The sequence below is a fragment of the Rattus rattus genome, chromosome 6 (assembly GCF_011064425.1).
Source record: "Rattus rattus isolate New Zealand chromosome 6, Rrattus_CSIRO_v1, whole genome shotgun sequence".
Taxonomy (NCBI): Eukaryota; Metazoa; Chordata; class Mammalia; order Rodentia; family Muridae; genus Rattus; species Rattus rattus.
This window is the reverse complement of record NC_046159.1, coordinates 232932-252339: the sequence shown is the minus strand read 5'-3', so window position 1 is coordinate 252339 and position 19408 is coordinate 232932. Positions and strand designations below refer to the sequence as shown.

The 19408-nt window shown below is 46.1% G+C and overlaps 1 protein-coding gene across 1 annotated transcript; it reads left to right on the top strand.

Moving 5' to 3' along the window:
• The first annotated feature begins 301 nt into the window (after positions 1-301).
• Positions 302-18432, top strand: Ldhb (lactate dehydrogenase B). Its single transcript, XM_032905367.1, has 8 exons — positions 302-425; positions 2612-2746; positions 7211-7328; positions 9668-9841; positions 12415-12588; positions 14352-14469; positions 16005-16128; positions 18077-18432. Exons 2-8 carry the CDS (start codon positions 2618-2620, stop codon positions 18242-18244), a joined length of 1005 nt encoding a protein of 334 aa, XP_032761258.1. The 5' UTR covers positions 302-425; positions 2612-2617; the 3' UTR covers positions 18245-18432.
• The last annotated feature ends 976 nt before the right edge of the window (positions 18433-19408 follow it).

The following is a 19408-nucleotide window of genomic DNA, read 5'->3' as shown; positions in this document are numbered from 1 at the left end:
ATCTTAACCGAGGAGACTGCTCCAAAGTTGAGCCGTAATGCAACCCAGACATAGATTTCTATTAGCACAAGATGGAGACCGTACAGAAGGCCAGAGAGGCAGGTTTGCGGAATAAGTGAGAGGGCCAGCCGTAAAGCTTGGAGAATACCATGACTGCCAGAAGGTGACCTCCAACTTTAGAGAGCGGGGGAGAGCAGCGCGTGCACACTCCAGCCTTGTCCTTGAAGGAGATTGAGCGAGCCGAGGGGAGGGGTAGACCCGGCTCCGGTTTCCAATCACAATAGCGAAAGCTGGGAGGCTGGAGGGCGGCAGCCCCGCCTCCTCCTCCTCTTCTTGTAGAGCCAGAGTCGGCTGTCGGCAGAGCAGCCTGCTGACTTTGCAGTGGTTCCCCTGCCTCAGCGCGCCGCAGAGCCTCCTCTTGTCTGGTAGGTTTGAACCCAAGATCCCAAAGCCTGACTTACGGAACAACAGGGTGTGTGTTGTGGGGGTAGGGAGTGCAGAGGGGAAATTGTTTGGAGGAACAGGAGGAAGGAGCTACGACACATCCACCCTCTGAGGCCTTTGCCCCTGAGCATCCGCGCTCATACCAGTTTCTTCCATGCGGTTTTGGGTGGCAAGCCGAGCGAGCAGCGGTGCGCAGCTGAGCTCCCGGCTCTGTCAGCACCTTGGTGCAGTGTGAGCACAGGCTGGTCTCGGGCCTATGTGCTATCAATGGAAAGACTTGTAACGTGATGCAAGTCAACCCGGTCTCATTAAGTTTTGGTCGGCAAGTGGCACATCATCCATCCGCTGCGAAACAGGGCTGGGACGCCCGCTGGGGACACGCGCCTGGGTGCCAGGGAGCGGAGCGGGGACTAGGTGGGTCCTGTGAAGGTTGGAAGTTCTTGCATCTGGTGATGGAGAAAGGTCCCAGCTATTGTAGCAGTGGTGATAACCAGGCTTCGTCCCCTCTCACGCTGCCCGCCCTGGAGCTGTGTGCTTGCTGGGCTCTAGGATTTTTGTTTACTTCGTGTGCTCAGTGTGGGAGCCTAGACTTGCCCCTGGAGACCTTATTCGAGGTGTGCGCTGGTGTCTCCCTTGTGACCTACTTTGCACAGTAGGAGAGGTGGCTTGTGTGCCTCCAACTGAACAAGCTCTGACCGGACCTGGGGTGGGGGTAGGGTGGAGGAGCTGGCTCCTTTTCATGGAGAAATTGGAGGCAAAACCCGGGCTTCAACAGTTAACATAGGAGATATTCTGCGGAGTAGACCTGTGTTTTCCCTGTTTCTCTCTCCCCGCAGTCAACTCCCTGATTTGACACAGGCCTGCTACAATGCAAACTATTTTCTTTCACTGCGGGGGTGCGGGTGCAGGGAGGAGGGGGGAGGAGGATATGAACTTCAGTCTAGTTATTGGAGTCTGCCTGTGTTTGCTGGATCTTCAACACTGTCGCCTTTGAAATTCCCCAAACTAAAATGTTTCCAGGTCAGCCAGGCTGGAGATACCCACCACTCTGCTTTCCAGTCATTTTCCCAGGATGCTGGAGGGTGACCTTGGCTTCTCCTGACCCTCCTACCTCCACCTCCCAAACATCGGGATTCCAGGCCTTCCTTATGCTTTCTGGAAACCTACCTAACAGATTTTAAGCCAACTAACAAAAATAAACTTGGTGTGGGCGGGCTTTGGGGAGGTTGTGCTTTTCTTACTGAAGAGTTGCAGCTTCTCAGTCGAAGCTGCTTAAGATACAGGGCCTGTGCGGATCCGTTTTAAGGCCGTTGCTTTGTCCAAGCCCTCCCAAGGCAGTTCAGCTTTGCATCGGCCCAAAAACAACAAATGTGATTCTCTATGGCAAAATAGCCTGGAAGCAGTACGGACAGGGGAGGGGGTGTTAAAATGTCACGGAGCAAAGTAGTTGTGACCCGAACCCTCAATTAAGGGTTCTTTACAAGACAGTTAACTAAGACAAGTTTTGTTATTTAGCCCTTTACAGAGTAGAAGCGAAAATGAAGGTTATGAAAGAGCTGGCTGGGCTATGAAACCGACAGTGGTGCCTCAGCTGTGATAAACAGCACTAAAAAGCAACAAACGCAGACAATCAGCAGAGATTACTAACGCTGATACTAAATGGTAAAGACACTCTGTAAGGAGGGTGGGGCAGTAACTTTTGTGAGATTTACAGCACAAAAACCGGTCTTTGTCCTTCGTGAATAAAGATAATCACTTGTAATGAGAATGATAATGGATACTGGCTATAAATATTGATATTTAAACATGCTTAAAAATAAGTTAGCTGGTTAACAGGAATTGCACATAAATTCCTTTTAGGGACAAAAAAAACCCTAGCTTATTTAAGTACGAACAGCTCTATCTTTAGCCAGTAGTAAGCAGTTAGAACAGAGAGGTCTCAGGAATGATGGTGGGGACTTAATTGCTTGCGTGGAGTGCTCTGAGAAGCATTGTTGGTTTAAACTTGCGGAGAATTTTGCATTAAGTCCTCCATTCAGGGAGATGTGTTCCTTCCAGGCTTTTGTTGAGTTATACTTTACTTCAGAATCGAAGCTGTGGCCCTTCAAGCTACTTCTCAGTCAGACTCCATGCATGTAAAGCACATCGGTCGCCCCTTTTCTTGCAGGACAAGATGGCAACCCTTAAGGAAAAGCTCATTGCGCCAGTCGCAGACGACGAGACTGCCGTCCCGAACAACAAGATTACTGTAGTAGGCGTTGGACAAGTTGGAATGGCGTGTGCTATCAGCATTCTGGGGAAGGTATGTTTTAACAGAGACATAGGTCACAGTTTCTGCAGGAGTTCGTGGTCTGTCTGAGGAGCCGAGGTCTGTGTTGTCTTTAGACCCCCTCAGGCATCTGAAATAACTTAGAGAAATCACACTTACCTTTCGGTAATTGCACATGTACGGGAAGGTTCTGGTCACTCTGTGTGGCCACTCTGGAACTACTCCCAGGCTTTCTTAACATCAATATAGAGTTGTGCTGTCTTCCTGTCATATTATTTAAAATTCTCCATGGTGGCAAAATCGCACCCTTTAAACCTCATTCCAAGACATGCATTTTGTATCCTTACTATATCTTTTTCTCTGTCCTGCAAGCCTCTGACTTTTTTCTTTTAATGGTCCAGATCAGTCTCGGGTATCGCCTTCACTGTGTGCTTTTCTGATGTCTCCTTGTGATTAATCTAGTTGTATCTGTTGCGTGGGTTCCCACACCAAGAGGTATAGCATAGTGACTTGCCTTGTTTCTATAGTGATAAACTGAGGTCTGTGGTTGGAGTGACTGGAAAATTTAGATGCAGTGGACTCTGTCTTCTTAGGACATGTTTGTAGAGACGTGCTTGTTGAGCTTAGAAGAATGTCTTCCTATCCTCAAACTTTGAACCATTGATTTTGTTTTGAAGTGATTTCAAATGTAATATACATTTGTAAAAATTATTTTAATAATGAGCACTTCCATGCATGCATCTTTTGGGTTTATCAGCCTGCTGCATTTTGCTTCATTTCATCTCGTACTCTCTCTACTCCTTTTCTTTTCTCTCTTGTTCGTTCTCTCTCTCTCTCTCTCTCTCTCTCGTTCTCTCTCTCTCGTTCTCTCTCTCGTTCTCTCTCTCTCTTGTTCTCTCTCTCTCTTGTTCTCTCTCTCTTGTTCTCTCTCTCTTGTTCTCTCTCTCGTTCTCTCTCTCTGTGTGTGTCTTGTCCTCTCTCTCTGTCTTGTCCTCTCTCTCTGTCTTGTCCTCTCTCTCTCTGTCTTGTCCCCTCTCTCTCTGTCTCTCTCTCTCTCTGTCTCTTCCTCTCTCTCTCTCTCTCTCTCTCTCTCTCTCTCTCTCTCTCTCTCTGTCTCTGTCTCTGTGTGTGTGTGTGTGTGTGTGTGTGTGTGCGCGCGTGTGTGTGTGTGTGTGTGTGTGTGTGTGTGTGCGCGTGTGTGTGCGTGTGTGTGTGTGTGTGTGCTGGCGTGTGCGTGTGTGTGTGTGTGTGTGTGTGTGCGCTTGTGTGTGTGTGTGTGTGTGTGTGTGTGTGTGTGTGTGTGTATCAGTTTTATGCTGCTTTGGTGTTTCCAGACTTGACCTTCCTTTTGCTGTCTGCCTGTCTTGATTCCTGGCTCCCCTTACACACACCCCTTGAAGGTCACACCACAGTTTTTTTGTTTGTTTGTTTGTTTCCCTTAGTTTTAGTGGCTTGAGGCCTTGCTTGTTCTAAGAGCTTCCTTAAATGTGGGAAGAGAGAAAGCGTTAGCTGGCAGCACCTCCCCGCCCCCAGGAGAGCACACTGACCCTTTTGTGTGGTGGCTGCTTGACTTCCTCCCACCAAGCCTTTTCCTTCGTTTGTGAAGTTTAGTGTGTTTTGTTGGGTACTGAGCCCAGGGACTCTTTTGTATGCTAGGCAAGGATTCTACAACTAAAACCCTCTCCACCCTTATTTGTATTGCTTTTGAGACGCTGGTGGCACCGTGCTGCCACCTCCTGAATGCTGAGATTACCTTACTGGTGCGTGCCACCATGCCTGACCCTAAACTTTAAATTCTTGGGTGTTTTGCCCGAATAGCGTCTGTGCACTCGTGCCCAAGAAGGCCAGAAGAGGATGTCATTCCCTTTGGAACTGGAGTTACAGATGTTGTGAGCCACCATGTGGGTACCGGAGACCTAAAATGATTCCTCAGTAAGAGCAGCCAGTGCTCTCAGCCCCTTCTCTAGTGCCCGAATCTTAAGTTCTCAAGGATCAAACTGTGGATCTTTTAACTGAGAAACAATGTCCACAGGACTCCTCGGTGTGTATTCTTTTGCTTTTTTTCTAGCTACTTTTAATTGACTAGATACGTATGATATTGTGATGGTTTCCTGAATTGTAGGGGTTTTAAATGGTCTTGATTTAGTGTTGGCTCTTACTTTGGTTAAAACAAAAACGATTGCGCTTATGTTTCTTTTAAAAATATATGGGGGCTGGGGATTTAGCTCAGGGGCTGGGGATTTAGCTCAGTGGTAGAGCGCTTACCTAGGAAGCACAAGGCCCTGGGTTCGGTCCCCAGCTCCGAAAAAAAACAAAAAAAAAAAAATATGTATGTATATAATATGTGTATATAGTGTGTATATGTTATATACACATAAAATTAAAGAAAATATTTAAAAAGTTTGGGGTCAGGCATAATGGCATATACTGGTAATCCCAATATTCAGGAGAAAATTAGAAGTTTGAGGTCAGCATGATTTTATTTATATATGTATATATATGTATATGTATGTATATGTATGTATATATGTATATATACACACATACACACACACACACAAAGTGCTTTATTCTAGATAATCAGCAGTCTTAAAACTTTTTTCTTTTGTGTGTGGGGTAGTTGTTACTATTTTTGTCCTAGAGTGTCTTCTAAAACCTAGGCTGGCCTTACTGTCTTGGCCGTCCTCCTGCATCAGCTCCACCTTCCAGGTGCTGAGACTCTGGGCCTGTCTCACCTCATCCTCCTCCTAGGGACGTTTCTCATCCTTGTTTTAAGACAAAGTGACTGAGGCAAAAGAAGTGATGTCACCTGTCAGTGTCCCACAGCTGCAGAAGGAGGAGCAGCTCAGGCTGCTCCGTGTCCTCCGTGTCTGACCATAACCCAAAAGCTGACACTAGAGATGAATTACGCACCATCAGAGAGCATGGCTACCATGCACAAGGCCTTGGATCCAATACCTCAGCACCACCAAACGATGGATTCACTTTGTGTGCATAACCCACCCAGTGCCTCAGCAGCAAGGGACGCTGGAGGGAACTGTGGCCCTGGATCTTGCAGCTCACTGCTGCTTCCCGGAATACCCCACTACATATCCCTAGCTTAGGAAAAGCTCAAAAATGCAAATTAGCTAATGCCGCTCACCCGTTTGGTTAATCATTTGAAAAGTTATGCATTTTCCTCCCACAAAAATCCCGTGCTTAACAAGCACTGGAATATAAAACAGCTGGCCTCAGATACCAACGCATCGATGGTGGTCATTCATTAACTAAGAGGCAGAATCCACAACTGTATCTGTTCCACTTGAGACCTGAGATCCAAAGATTTGCTGCAGCAGCACTCTTGGCTTTCAGCCAGCCTTGCTCCTTAATAATGTATTCATATTCGCAGGGAGGGCATCAGCTACGAATGTGTGGGTAGAGAAACCTGCGACGTTCAGCAGCAGCTGTGTTGCCAGGCCTCTGTGTAACTGCTCTTCGAGGAGGCCCGTCAGACAGACCCAACTGTATTTGGCATTTCGGTTAACATTTTAGGTGTTGGCTTGCCTCTTTCCGTCAGCTAAGCACACACCTCCAGGCTAATTCTCCACACCCACTGTCACGGGGACCTGACATCCTGTGAGATGGCTTCCTACGTAACCTCTGAATTGCGTTGCTCTGTTGACTATGGTGGCCCACGTGCGCTATCGCTAAAAAGCGATTGGAAGTGCTGGCGCTGGGCACGGGCACAGAATGTTAGGCTGTTGAGTGAGATGGTCTTAGAACGTTATTTTAGGTCTTAAAAATGCAAGTAAGAATTTGGGAGGCTCTTAAGAGGCTCCGTGTAAAAGGAGGAGAATTATCTTTTTTTTCCTCCCCAAACATGTTTTAAGTAAAAAGATAAAAATGAGTGTCCTTATTTGATACAGAACTCTCATCCCTCCCTGGGCTTGGGATTTGGTTCATGAAGACAGACTCCTCATCGTATGATCTGGATGCCTTTCTCGCCAAGACCCTGAGCTGCTCGGAACCAGCCTAAGCAACCTAGGTTGTAGGTGATCGAATACCATACTCCGTCGTTCTTGAGGATTTTGGCCATTGGGTGCCCTAGCCACTTGTAAAAGGCTTCTGTGAGGTGGATTGGTGCTAAGCCGTCCTTGCATAGTTCGGGGTGTTGCGTTGGTGACAACCAAACACGTGGTGAGCAACTCGTGTGAGAAGGCACTTTATCTCCCCGCACAGACCGCCATGGCAGGGATAGCATGGTGCAGGATTGTAAGGGCGCTTGCTTATGTCTTTGTATGTTAGGCTTTGAAGATGAACCAGGAAGTGAAGCCAGCTGTCAAACCCCAAGTCTCTCCCAGTGACTCATGTATCTAGTGAGGCTTCATGTCCTAAAGGTTCGACAGTTTCTCCAGACGGCCCCGCTAGCTGGGGACCGTGTGTTCAGAGCTCGTGAGTCCGTGGTCTATTTCACACTCAAACCACAACAAGAATGAGCGTTTGATTCTCTGCTTCCAGTCTCTGGCTGATGAGCTCGCCCTCGTGGATGTCTTGGAAGACAAGCTCAAAGGAGAAATGATGGATCTGCAGCACGGGAGCTTATTTCTCCAGACTCCGAAAATTGTGGCGGATAAAGGTAGGTAGCTTCTTTATATCCTCTAAGGGGGCTAACCTGAAAGTCATTTTGTTACAAATGGCTACTTGGGATGCTCCCTCCAGCTTGACAAGCGGATCGTTCACTTTTACCTGTTGCTATTGCTGTCCGTGGTGCTAAAGATTAAACCTAGGGCCCTGCAGGATGCTAGGCTAGTATGCAGTGTACCCTGGACTACACGCTGTCCTAAACTTCTTTCTTTCGCTCATCCATTCATTTGTTCTTTTTTTCCCATGACAGGGTTTCTCTGTATAAGCTATGGTTATTCTGGGACTTGCTCTGTAGACCTGGTCATCTCTGCTTTCCAAGTGCTGTGGTTAAAGCCATGTTGCCAGGAGAAATTATTTTTTACTAGGAAAAGCTGGGATTGTGGGCCAGTTGACTCAGTAATCCCTAACACCAAATGGTCATGATCTATTTTAGTAAAGGACTACAAAATTTCCATCTACTTAGAGATGGCTCAGCAGGTTAGCAGCACTGACTCCTCTTCCAGAGGTCCTGAGTTCAATTCCCAGCAACCACATGGTAGCTTACAACCATCTGTTATGGGATCCAATGCCCTCTTCTGGTGTGTCTGAAGACATTTGCCAGTGTATTCATTTACATAAAATAAATAAATCTTCAAAAAAGGAAAGGAAAATCCTTTTAAAAATATACCTTTAAAAGAATACCAACAACCCTAGTATGGCCCATATATAGCATCCTGATTTTCAAGTAGGCCGCATTGCACTTGTCCCAGGAATATCTAGTTCCTCAGCTCCCTTCCTCTCCCTATGGTGGTAGTCTCTGTGCCAGAGATGGGTTGCCTTGAAGAACTAGATAATCATTGTTACTTGCTGACTAACTACGCGTGGGGTCCTGTAGTAGGTGTTTGGGTTTGTCATTTTATCTTTGCAGGTGGGAGCTGTGAGGGTAGGGACAGCCCCTGCATTTTACGGGGAAGACTGTTAATAACTTCCGGAAGCCATAGTGCAGCCCAGGCTAATGATCTTAACCTGTAGGTCTTGAAATACTGAAAGGTTGACATAACTTCCTTAGCAGGAAAACTTCTCCAAGCATTAACACTGCTGGAGCATAAAATAGTCTTCCTTCAGAAATAGAGTATATCCAGTATGGAGGCACACACTTTTAATCCCCGCACTCAGGAGGCAGAGGCAGGCAGTCCTAGGTCAGCCTGGGCTGCATAGTGTGACTGTCTTAAAAATACACACACTATAGTTATACGTAGGCCATGCTGGCCTTGAACTCATGCCGCAGCCTCCTGAGTACTGAGATTCAAGGTGTGTCCCATCCCTTAATATATGAAGTATTAGAAACCAAAATTTAATTTACATTAGAAACCAAAATTTAATTTACAATCAAAACCAAACACGGCCTTTCTTTTCCTTTATAGATGTTGGTAGCATTACATGGCTAAAAAGGAATTAAAAATGAGTTTCATCTGTGTTGTAGGTTACTAATTTAGGAATATGTAAAACCACAGTTTCACGGCAATTGTGGAGAGCCCGCCTGTTGGGCTGTGGGCTCGCCGACATGCTTCAGCCTTTCCTGGGAACTCAGGGGACTTCTAGCCACAAACGTATTTGGGGGTATTATTTCCCTGGTTCCTTATCTGTCAGTTTTGAAGTCACTGTTACTCAAGGAAGAAAAATGAAGCTGCAGAGACTTTTGAAGTTCAAAATCTCTTCGTAGTTGCTGGGGATCTTTCAGGGAGTGAGAGTGCGCCGCTCTTCCGGAGGACCTAACTCAGTTCATACCACACATATCTGGCAGCTCGTCATCACCTGTAACTCCAGCTTCAGAGGGTCAGATGCCCTGATCTGGTCCTGACTGTGCGCACACCTCACACGCCACAGACACTGCACACGCTGCACACACACACGCAGACACACATCGCAGACACACACACGCACACACTCACATGCGTGCACACACTCACACATGCGCACACACTCACACGCGTGCACACACTCACACACGCGCACACACTCACACTCGCGCACACACTCACACACGTGCACACACTCACACGCGTGCACACACATACGCAGACACACACATGTGCACACACTCACATGTGCACACACATAGACACACACGCATGCACACACATACGCAGACACACACATGTGCACACACTCACGCGTGCACACACACAGACACACATGCGTGCACACACACAAAGATTTTAAGAACTCAATCACTTAATACAGGACAGTCTCATAACTTCTGGAAGCTGGAACTTTTAGAACATACCAGAGCTAGCATGTTCCGCCAAGGAGTTGAATTTAAGGTTCGCTCTCTTGCTCTCTTTCTTCAAGATTACTCCGTGACGGCCAATTCTAAGATTGTGGTGGTGACCGCGGGAGTCCGCCAGCAGGAGGGGGAGAGTCGGCTCAACCTGGTGCAGAGAAATGTCAATGTATTCAAGTTCATTATTCCTCAGATCGTCAAGTACAGCCCCGACTGCACCATCATCGTGGTTTCCAACCCAGGTACTAACGTGGTGACTTTCCTAATGTTTGGGGGAACCTCATTTTTTCGGCTTTGTGCACTGACCGAGGCAGTCCGCAGTCCACACACCTTCTGCTGCCGCCAAAGAGAGGCGGTCTCTGCAAAACAGATGGCGCCATCCCAGGCTGAATGTGTGTCGCCGGCTTGGTCTTCTGGTTTCGTCCATGTTTGTGGTAGAGTTGTAAGGTTTTACTTTCTTAAACGATATGTAGGTGGAGCTGGGACGTGGCTCCGTAAAGCACAGGCTATGGAAGCCTGAGGAAGGAGGATCCCAGGTGCTCTGAGCCAGTCAGGTCAGCCACATTGGTGAACTGTGGGTTAAGAAACTTGATCTCACAATAGGGTGGGGAGCAACTGAGGAGGACTCCGTATGGACCTTTGACCCTCACACCCACAGGCGCGTATGTACTCTCGTGTGTATACACCACGCGTGTACACCATGTACAACTCACTGCTGTGCCTGACCCTACCTGTTTAGCCTGGTAAATAAAAAGTCTATAAGGCCATTGTTTGCAGCCGTTGCTGGACCCTAACACACCAGGGTACAAATCCGTGAACTCACAAAGCAGAGCCCACATCATCGAGCTGCCTCCCAGCCATTCATTCGAATCGATTAGTCAGAACGAGAGGTACGACAGCCACGTTTCCCAAGGGGGGGCTTTCTTGCTAGTCAGCGGGTGGAGAGAATGACTTGGTAGTTAAGAGCACTGGCTGCTCTTGTAGAGGACACAGGTTCAGTTCCCAGCACCATGGGGTGCCTCACAGCCATCTGTGACTCTCATGCTGGGGGAACCGGATGTCCTTTTCTGGGCTCTGCATGTGGCACGCAGACCTATAGATGGATAAAAATACAAAAGCCAACTTTTTAAAACATGGAATCATCTACTGTAACCTGGTATCAGTTATTTTTCCTTTTTGTTTGTTTTGATTTTCGGTTATTATCTTGCATAGAAAGTAACTCTGCAATGGCCTATCTTTTTGGGGGAGAGGGTGATATTTTCTCTCCTTAGCCTTTCTTCTCTGTCTGAGGAAAAGAAAACTTTCTAAGGATAATTAAGGTTTTGCAACTAAATTATATTTATCCCGTGCAAGACCAAGTGGTTAAAAGTTTAGTTTCCATCATTAACCCCCTTTCTCTCCGGATGTACTGGGCACTGGGCTATGGGGTAGATAAGTATTCTGCCGTTGAGGTGTGTCACCTGCTCTGTCACACATCATTGCTCTGTCATTTACCATCAAAGTTACTGCATGATGGTGGGGATATTGATAAGATGGCAGACCCGTGTCTGACCCGTCACCTGGGCGATTGGCTAAGCCTGCCTGGGTGGGGAATCACAGCAGTTCCTTTAGTCCTGGGGCTTGGGACCTGATAAGAGATCATTTCTCACTTCTCCTTCTTCATGAGCTTGGATTGGGGCTTCCTGAATGGTTCGGGCATATATATAAACACAATGCCAGGTAGGTATGGAACAAAGATGGCCGACAGCTAGCCGTAGTCTGTGTGTCCACATCCTGCTTCACAAGCAGTGCGGTCTGATGACATCACTTCCAAGGCGTGAGTCTCCAGGGAAGCTCTTGTGGGGCAATTAAAGTCGGCAAATGAAAGGCATTGTTCAGTGAGAGTTTGCCAAAGAAAATTTCTCCAGGCTCCCCAGAGGAGTACAGGGTGGGGCCCATCAGCTCCTTTCAACAAGGGTGCACATTTCCTTCTCTTTCCAACACAGCTTGTGACTTCTGTGACCCCATAGAAATGTTACCACTGTGTCACATAGATGAAGGTTATGGAGCAGTCATCCAGCTAATGACGACATGGATTTCACGATCGTTTGCTGGGCAAATATCACACTCAAGAAAATGTACACAGGCGCAGCTCACTAACTTAGGAATGGCATTGTTTGTGGTGACGGCTGTCACAGTCCCGGACTGTTACAATCAGTGGCAATGTGAGTGAGTGTGTTAGTCACTGATCTATTGCTATGAGGTGTTGCCATGCCCACCACAACTCTGTAAGAGAAAGTACGCAATTGCCTCGTTTCAGGATTTAGTCCATTATCATCCTGGCGAGAACACGGCATCACACAGACAGACCTGAGAGGAGCTACCTCTTGATCCATAGGCAGAGGGAGGAAGCCTGGGGCCTTGCATAGGCTTCTGAAATGTCTAAGCCCACCCTCTGTGTCACACTTCCTCCAACAAGGCCACACCTCCCAATCCTTCTAATCCTTTCAAATAGTGCCCTTGTGACTAAGAATTCAAATATGAGCCAATGGCGGCCATTCTTCAAACCATCGCAGTGAGGGGCACACCCACCTTTTTCTCTCATTGTGAAATTGACTTGCAATGCCCCTGAGTATCCTTATGCCAGGCAATGCTACGTTTGCACACGTTTCCACGTCTACAGCTTCTTTACAAATGCTTCAATGATACCTGCCCGACCCAACTGTGAGAATCTTTCTGGCCACATCTCAACGTGGGGAAGCAGAAGCCAGAGCGCCTTCTAACTGGCTGAGCAGTTCCAACTTACTTTCTCGAATTTCTTTTCTGTGATGTTTAGTGGATATTCTTACCTATGTCACCTGGAAGCTGAGCGGGCTACCTAAGCACCGCGTGATTGGAAGCGGATGCAATCTGGATTCTGCTCGGTTCCGTTACCTCATGGCCGAAAAGCTTGGTATTCATCCCAGCAGCTGCCACGGCTGGATCCTGGGCGAGCATGGGGACTCCAGTGGTAAGCGTTTCCTTTGTGCCTCTGGGTTGCTCAGAACGCTCTTCATCCTTTTCCCTACTTCAGACTTTAGTGTCATACAGTGTTATATTTCAGAAAGGGTTCAGAAGTGTACTTAACATTTTGGGTTCTCTTCCAGTTTGCTTTATCCTTCCATCATCTGTCCATCGATCCACCTAGCTATCTTTTGTTTGTTTTAGAGACAGTGTCTCTATCTAGCCCTGGCTATCCTGGAACTTGCCTTGTAGACCAGGTTGGCTTTGAACTCGCCACAGAGATAAACTCGGATCATCAGGCTTGGCAGCACATACCCCTACCTGCTGAGCCTTTTTGCCCATCTCACTGTATTTCCCCTCATCCATTCAGTATGAATCTGTCATATCTGCAGCATGAGAGAGAAATCATGCATTCTTGGTGTGATTAGACAGAGCCATGGTTTTCCTTAAAGACCACAAGGGTGTCTAGTGAGCTGGGCGCAGCAGATGCTGTGGGCCAAGGGGGTCTTACTTGGCCACTGGTAGGTTAGCGCCACAGCTGTGTAATTGCACTGGACTATACCCCGTCCTTTGTTCAGACCAGCCGAGCACCCAGTGTTCTCAAGAGTTTCTAAGGATCGTGAGACTGGGATTTCAAAGCCAGTTCCCATGTTTGTTTGTAGACATTCTCCCCTAAATTAAGACCCTAATTTACATCTTAGTGTACTTCCATAATAACTGACTTGGGTTTAATTATTCTAGGTTTTTTTCTACTTAAAAAGAGAGGGGCTTTTGTTACCAAACGGTTCCTAGGGAGAGAAATTTACATTTCTAAAATTTGAGTGTTTAGGATGGTCCCAAAGTGTATAATTCCTTGTGATTTTTACCAACCTAGAGATTTGGAAAAGAATTTCGTGTTCTCTGTAAATGATGCAATTACTGTTTTGGGCCACATTTGTTTTAAAGCTAAAAGGTCAGAAGTGGGGGCTGAAGAAGTGGCTTGGCAGGTAAGGACGCCCGCTGCTGTGGCAGAGGACCCAAGTTTGGTTCCTAGAACCCACTCAGGTGGCTCACGGCTGCCTGCAGCTCCAGCCCCAGGTGTCTGGACTCACTCTTCTGAACTCTTTGGGCACCTACGCGTACCCCCAAACATATATATACATAGTGCACGTGTGTGCATGTGTGTGTGTCGCGCGTTGGGCGTGCGCGTGCGTGGTGTGTGCGTTGTGCGTGTGTGCATGTTGTGTGCAACGTGTTGTATGCAGTGTGCGTGCGTGTCTTGTTGTGTGTCGATGTGTGGTGTGTGTTGTGCAGTGTGTGTTTGTGTATGGTGTGTGTGTGTGCAGTGTGTGTGTGTATGCGGTGTGTGTGTGTGTGTCACGGTGTGTGGTGTGTGCAGTGTGGGTGTGTGTGGTGGTGTGTGTGTGGTGTGTGTGTGCGGTGTGTGTGTGTGCTGGTGTGTGTCTGTGGTGTGTGTGTGTGTGTGTGGTGTGTGTGTGTGTGTGTGTGGTGTGTGTGTGCACGGTGTGTGTGTGTGTGTGTGTGTGTGTGTGTGTGTGGTGTGTGTGTGTGTGTGTGTGTGTGTGTGTGTGTGTGTGTGTGTGTGTGTGTGTGTGTGTGATATCTATTGCTAGTCGAAGGCAAATATTGGAGCAAATATCTTTCCAAAAAGGATGGGAACTCTACCAGAGACAATTGCCTTGGGAATAGTACCAACTGGTGTTGGGATAATTCATATCTGTGTTGAGATCTGATAGGAAAATAAAAGGTTTTGTCTTGCTTTTTTCTCAGTGGCAGTGTGGAGCGGGGTGAATGTGGCAGGAGTCTCCCTCCAGGAACTGAACCCAGAGATGGGAACGGACAATGACAGCGAGAACTGGAAGGAGGTGCATAAGATGGTGGTGGACAGGTGAGTGGGCGGCCCCACTCAGGAGAGTTGGAGTCCTGTCCAGGTAGATGGAATCCTGAGCTGTTTCCACACTTCTACTCAGGTGACTCCTCACCTGATGAGAGATAGGAAAGATTAGGCCGGTCAGACTTGCTAGGCAAGTCTCTAGAGAATGTGTGTTCTCAAGAGAAAGCAGACAGCTGTAGAGACAAACACAGCCTTCACCCTGCTGCCTGTCACAAATAAGGCTTGGTTCCCCCACAGAGGGAAGCCTGGGCTCCTTTAGTCAACACACTTGAGCAGCTCACTGGGAGTATTTAATCAGCTCTGTTCTTATCTGCCTACCCGTTAAAGATGTCTCCCATCCTAATCTTATTTTCTGAAGCGGTTTCTTTTATTATCAACGGTTCTCCGTTATGGTCTCCCTACCCCAAATAATATATCACTTTGAAATACAGCCCCTAATTCAGGCTTGAACACACATCCTGACAGTGAAGCTGACTATAGTGACTGGAGGCCATTTAACCTTCAGGGTTCTCTATCATCTGTCTTCTCCCAGATTCACGAAGTATGGGTCATAATGGACCATAGCCTGGTTCTCTGTGGACCCTTTAGTGTGTGTAAAGTGTAAGAGCTGTAGGCTTGTCATGACGCAGCCATGGATTACACTCAGGGCCTCACACCGTTTACCGACATCCAATCAGTGTTACTATTTACAAAGAGGTTCTGTAGGAACACTGCTACCTCAAATATGGAAGTTTTACTTCGGATGCCTTTTCCTGGAGAATTTGATCTGCATATAGCAAGAAGGATCTAAAAGTTGAAAGGGTCCTTAGAGTTTCATTTCAGTTCAAGCCTCAGTTTTAAAGTGAGAAGATGATTGCTCCAGCTCCATGGGCATCTGGTGCCTCTGGTGTCTTGATACTAGCACTCATGTGCACAAGCACCCACATGCACACAGACATACAGACACACAATGCATACATATAATTTTTTTAAAAATCTTGAAAGAAAGATATTTAAAAAAATATTTTAGGTCTATGAGTACACTATAGCTGTCTTCAGACACCAGAAGAGGGCATCGAATCCCTCTGTAGATGACTGTGAGCCACCATGTGGTTGCTAGGAATTAGACCTTTGGAAAAGCAGTCAGTGCTTTTAACCTCTGAGCCATTTCTCCAGCTGAAGAGAGTACATTCTTATCCACCATGGCTTCGTAGACACGTCTCTATGTGTCTCCTGTCATGTTATCCTTAGGTTTATTTTGTTTATATATTAGTTCACTTGATATTCTCAAAAAGCTTACAAACAGATGCATTGTTTTCCTTTACAAGAGGGAGTATTCTCATAGAAGCAGGGGGAGCGGAGGTTTGGGATATGGGACTTGTGGAGGGGAATCCTGGGAAAGGGGATAACATTTGAAATGTAAATAAACCAATTAAAAAAAAAAAAAAGGAACTACAGCCAAAAATGTTAAGAACCTGGCCAAGGTGACAGACAGAGCAAGCACCACCCGCTGTCAGGTTTCAGTGGTCTCTCCTTGGTCTGCTTTCTAGTGCCTATGAAGTCATCAAGCTAAAAGGCTACACCAACTGGGCCATAGGCCTAAGCGTTGCTGACCTCATCGAATCCATGCTGAAAAACCTCTCTCGGATTCACCCTGTGTCTACAATGGTGAAGGTGAGACACCCGGCTGTGAAGTAGAACAGGACGGCTAGTCTTACACTCTATAAAGCGATTCATCTTTTAAAAAAAAAAAGAAAAATTAGGGAAGCTTCCAGTCCACGGCAACTTTTGCATCTAGGGTTTATATGAGCTTTTTTTTTTTTTTTTTCTCTTTTCAAACCAAAGATTAGGATAAGCGCACTTGACTCTGTGGGAGCTAAGATGTCTGAGCGTTTTCTAAGAAATCTCCCTTGTGTGCTATAAAAACTATTAACTATGAATCCTATTCAGAACCTTCTGTAATACCATTAAATAACACATAGTAGGTTCATTATAAGCTTATGTAGTAAGCTGTAGACAGCCTTTCATGTAGCACTTGATAACATAGCAAATTGAATTTAAATCAAAAACTATGGAACAAACATACAAGAGAGGCAAAAGGACATGAGCGGGGGCTGTGGTATATCTCGGTTGAGAGAGTTCTTGCTTAGCGTGCATGAGGTTCCAGGTTTGATTCCCCAGCACTGTTTAAATCAGGTGCAGATCTGTCTGTAATCTGAAGACAGAGACAAGGATCAGAAGTTCAAAGTTATCCTCAGCTACGTAGAAAGTTTGAGATGAACCTGGGCTACATTACTTCCTCAGAATGAAATCCGTTGAGTAAAAGTAAAGTTATATTTAAAACAGCATATATAGCAAGTGAGTCCTTTCCACCTGTCAGGGTCAAGAGTGAAAAGAATGATGGGAAATAGTAAGTGTAGGATTCCCCAAGAGCAAGCCAGCTGGCTGGACAAAGTAAATTGGCAGCTCTGGGCTCATGGGAGAGATCCTGCCTTATATAATGGGGAGAGCATCAAGAAAGACACCTGATGACAACCTCTGATTTCTGCATGTATGCACACACAGACACTCACACAGACAGATGCACTCTTGCACTCTCAAAATCACACACACACACAGAAACATATGTGCACACATGCATACCACACATACAGAAAGGTAGTTGAGAAAATGTGGTACCAGATGTTTGGGTTAGAGTGCTATGGACGGTTCACAAAGTGAGCATGGGAAAATGTGGGTAATTGTGACTTTTGGGGAGAATATAGGAGAATGTTTTTAATTTTCTCTACTTTGGTGTATGAACAAGTTTTTGAGGTTAATAGTTTTCAATATTAAGATAACTTGTTAAATAAATTAATCTACTAGTTATATAGGGAAATTGACCCTGTAATCAATTCCCTTATTTAAAGTGGCAGAACATTTGACATAGTTAATTGTAATTTAGTAGTAGTTCACTACTACTTTAACACCTCTGGGATATCCTAAGTCCACTTCCAGGGGATCTGATGCCCTCTTTTGGCCTTTGGAGACACCTGTCCTCAGGTAGTACACATAAACTCACAGATACATATAAAAATAAAATATTTTTTGATTTTTTTGTTGTTGTTGTTTCTTAAGACAAGTTTCTCTGTGTAGCCCTGACTGTCCTGGAACTTGTTCTGCAGATCTCCAGAAGCTTGAGATCTACCTCCTGCCTTCTGAGCGCTAAGATTAAAGGCACGTGCCCCTACTCCAGGCACCAAAAAATAAAAGAAAATCTTAAATGAGTTGATGGCAAGTTATCTATTGAGCAAAAGAGTTAATAGCCATTTAAAGGGTCATATAGCAAGTTGCATTTAAGCAGAAAACAGTGTTTGACTTAAAAACTAAGTACTGACTACTTTCTTGTAACTAGTTTTATCATGGAATTAAGTTTGCAGTCTATAAATAAAACAAACAAACAAACAAAAAAACAAAACAAAACTGAACTAAAACCCAAGTTTATGGGACATATGGACCAATTAGATGAAAACTAGAGAATTAACTTGTGTTGATCAAACTTCTGACAGTTGTGTGGCTCCAACATCGTTCTTCTGATCATTCTTACCATGGCCTTGTCTAAACGCTTTCTTTGCTCTCACAGGGAATGTATGGCATCGAGAACGAAGTCTTCCTCAGTCTCCCGTGCATCCTTAATGCTCGGGGGCTGACCAGCGTCATCAACCAGAAGCTGAAGGACGATGAGGTCGCTCAGCTCAGGAAGAGTGCGGACACCCTGTGGGATATCCAGAAAGACCTCAAGGACCTGTGACTGCCAGGCGCCAGGCTGTAGAAATACAAACCTCCAATGTGACTAACTGAACCTTTAGTCTTCGGCCTTGTACGTAGGTCACAGTTTGCTTCTTCCCTAACATGTGATATGAGCTCACAGATCAAAGCCAGGCGTGTTTGATGTTTGCACTAGGAGCTCCTGAACAAATAAAGTTAGCAATTGCAGCACATTTCTGCATGCCTCTTTTTTCCTGTGGGTAACTTGAAGATGGCGTCTCCCTAGGTAGGTATCCTTGAACTTGAGATCTTCTGGCTGCAGCCTTCCTGGTGTTGAGAGTACAAGCTCGCCTTGTGCTTTCTTTAATGGCTTCTGAAAAGTTGTGATGAGTTTCTGAAGTGATTTCTCCCTACACCTCCAGTGTCCTTGAATCCCACCATCTGTGCCCCGGTACCCCACCTTCCAGGCAGCACCATAGTAATCACAGTGTGCCTGATGATTTTCATGTTTTAAGAATACAGTTACAGTTGTTTGAAGGCTTTCGATTATGGTTATGTGTAGCTGTGTGCACATAAGACCAGCTGGGGCAGATACCTTGAAGCTGAGTCACTGGTGACTGATGTGGCAAGCCAGGGTTCACTACAAGAGCAGTGCATGCTTTTAATCACTGAACCATCCCTCCAGCTAGGAGTACGATTTTTAATTATAACCAGAGAAGTAATTAGTGTGTGTACCTTTCATATAAAGTAGTCCATTTTAATTCTCTGAAAGGAAGAAACCAGTGTGTGAACCTAGAAAATATGTTGGAGTTGTCTTTGTTAGTGAAAGAAAATGAACCATTTGGGCTGAGTCACCCAGACCCAGTTGTCCGGAAGACTTCACAATAAGGAAACTCAGGTGTGGAAGGCAGGTTGACCTTTGAACTGGTCCTAATTTATGTGGCCTCTCCAGGACAAAGTTTGGGGATGTGTTGCATGTAATAGTTTTAAAAAAATCAACCCACACTATTGCCAGCTACTCTCCAGCCGTGGCGATCTCCTGCCCTCATGGCTATCCCAGTGCTGGGGTCTGCCCAAATTCCCACGCCACAGAACCCGCTCACATTCCCAGTCATCCATCCCCTGTGGATAGCTGTCACAAATCCCTATAACCCAGTAAAATCAAAACTCCAGAGGCTTAATAAATTACCAGTCAGATTTACGTCAG